General features: G+C 36.6%; 1 protein-coding gene across 1 annotated transcript in view; it reads right to left on the minus strand.

Annotated features, from left to right (window-relative positions):
* LOC140145794 (angiotensin-converting enzyme-like) overlaps positions 1-1,153 on the minus strand; it is a 14,212-nt gene extending 13,059 nt beyond the window's left edge. Inside the window, exons 1-2 of the mRNA XM_072167476.1 lie at positions 716-1,153; positions 340-498 (exon numbers count right to left, since the gene is read on the minus strand). Coding sequence (XP_072023577.1) covers positions 340-498; positions 716-985 — 429 coding nt within the window. The 5' untranslated portion in view covers positions 986-1,153. The remainder of the gene's footprint in view (positions 1-339; positions 499-715) is intronic.
* Positions 1,154-1,550: the final 397 nt, after the last annotated feature.

The raw sequence follows: 1,550 nt of genomic DNA on the forward strand, positions 1-1,550 counted from the left end.
CGAAATGAGCAACAAAATGATCGCAATCATCACTCACAATCACTGCCATCACATTGAATCTATTATTTTGCTAATTTACGTATATTAGCTGTATCCACGACAACTTTCCGAGAGTGAAATGATTTAAAAGCACTTGAAAGATAGAATCTATTTTAAAAATAAAGGACAATCAAATTTTTTAATATCCTTTGTGCATGTGGTGAGGGACTTTTTAAATATTCGTCATTTGCACAGTTCTGTCTTTTGCCATTGCAAAGTACAAAGCCAACAGACTGTTCGCTTTTCAAAGCGGCAGATGCCTCAAAGAACATGATGTGAGGGAATATAAAATCTTAATACTTCTTCAATCTTGGCCTCGTCATCGAGTGCTGCTGTCCCAATGTCTTTGATAAACATCAGCTGTCTCTTAACATCTTCAGGGAAATTGGTATCGTCAAAACGACTGGCGTTTTGGTAGGCTTTCTTGTTGAACTCAGCTAAGATCAAAGTGGCATCTATCTGCACGTCATTAAAAAAACATGAAAAAGGGATGGTATCAATAATAATAATTAAAAACCATCCGTTTCATTTGCTTACTAATTTCGATTTTAGGAATCAATAATTTATATAAAGTGAGAAAATTCTGTAGCCTAGAGTAGAGGAAAACAGTGTCTGACCACTTGTGTCCTGCAAATCGAAAATTTAAATGGTACAAAAATTGTAAAATATAACACACCTCTGTTTGTTGGTTGAAATCCGTGATATTGGTAGCGTAATTCCATCTTGCTGATTCGGTATCATAGTTAACTATCATTGCCTGTCGATTGTACTCATCAAGAAACGCTCTGGCTTCTGCAAGATTCGTAATCTGCTGCGCGTTTGAGATACAGATCAATGTACACAATGCAAAGAGCATTTGATGAATACTTTTTGGTGGAGAATTCATTCCCAACATTCTGCTCGATGGTTCATCAGCCGTTATGTGAACATTGCTTGTTCCCATCATATAAAACCCAAGTTTGGAAGGAAGTATGTACGTCTCGCTTGTTATACAAATATTATTGTTTCATTATAATCAAGCTTAATCAAATGCATTCATTTGAGCACCAATGTGATCATGGTGATAATATTTGATAACATTAATTTTTCTTGGTAAACAAAGTGCTTTGAAGTAATAAATTGAACTAGACTTAGCTGTGGTCTAAGACCACGAACACAGCCGTGTTGTGGCCGCTTAATGACCTTTGACCCCAAAATATATGAAAACGCCATAGACATTGCCTAATGCCAATGCATGTGTGCACGTGGCATTGCTTTGCCATGTTATTTGTGGCCGAGCGGCATTTTGAATGTTTTTCGTCTCAGACCGGAAGTGACCTCTTAATGCCCTTTGACCCCAAATAAAAAAAAATACCACATATACATTGGGTAAACACAATGCATGTGTTAAAATACCGTCACACTCCTATGTTTTGTTTAGCTAATAAAAATTTTTGAAGGTATTTCGTTTTATACCGGAAGTGACCCTTTAATGACCTTTGACCCCAAATCTGTGTACACCCTGTAGACAC

Source organism: Amphiura filiformis, chromosome 1 (assembly GCF_039555335.1).
Source record: "Amphiura filiformis chromosome 1, Afil_fr2py, whole genome shotgun sequence".
In the NCBI taxonomy this organism is placed as follows: Eukaryota; Metazoa; Echinodermata; class Ophiuroidea; order Amphilepidida; family Amphiuridae; genus Amphiura; species Amphiura filiformis.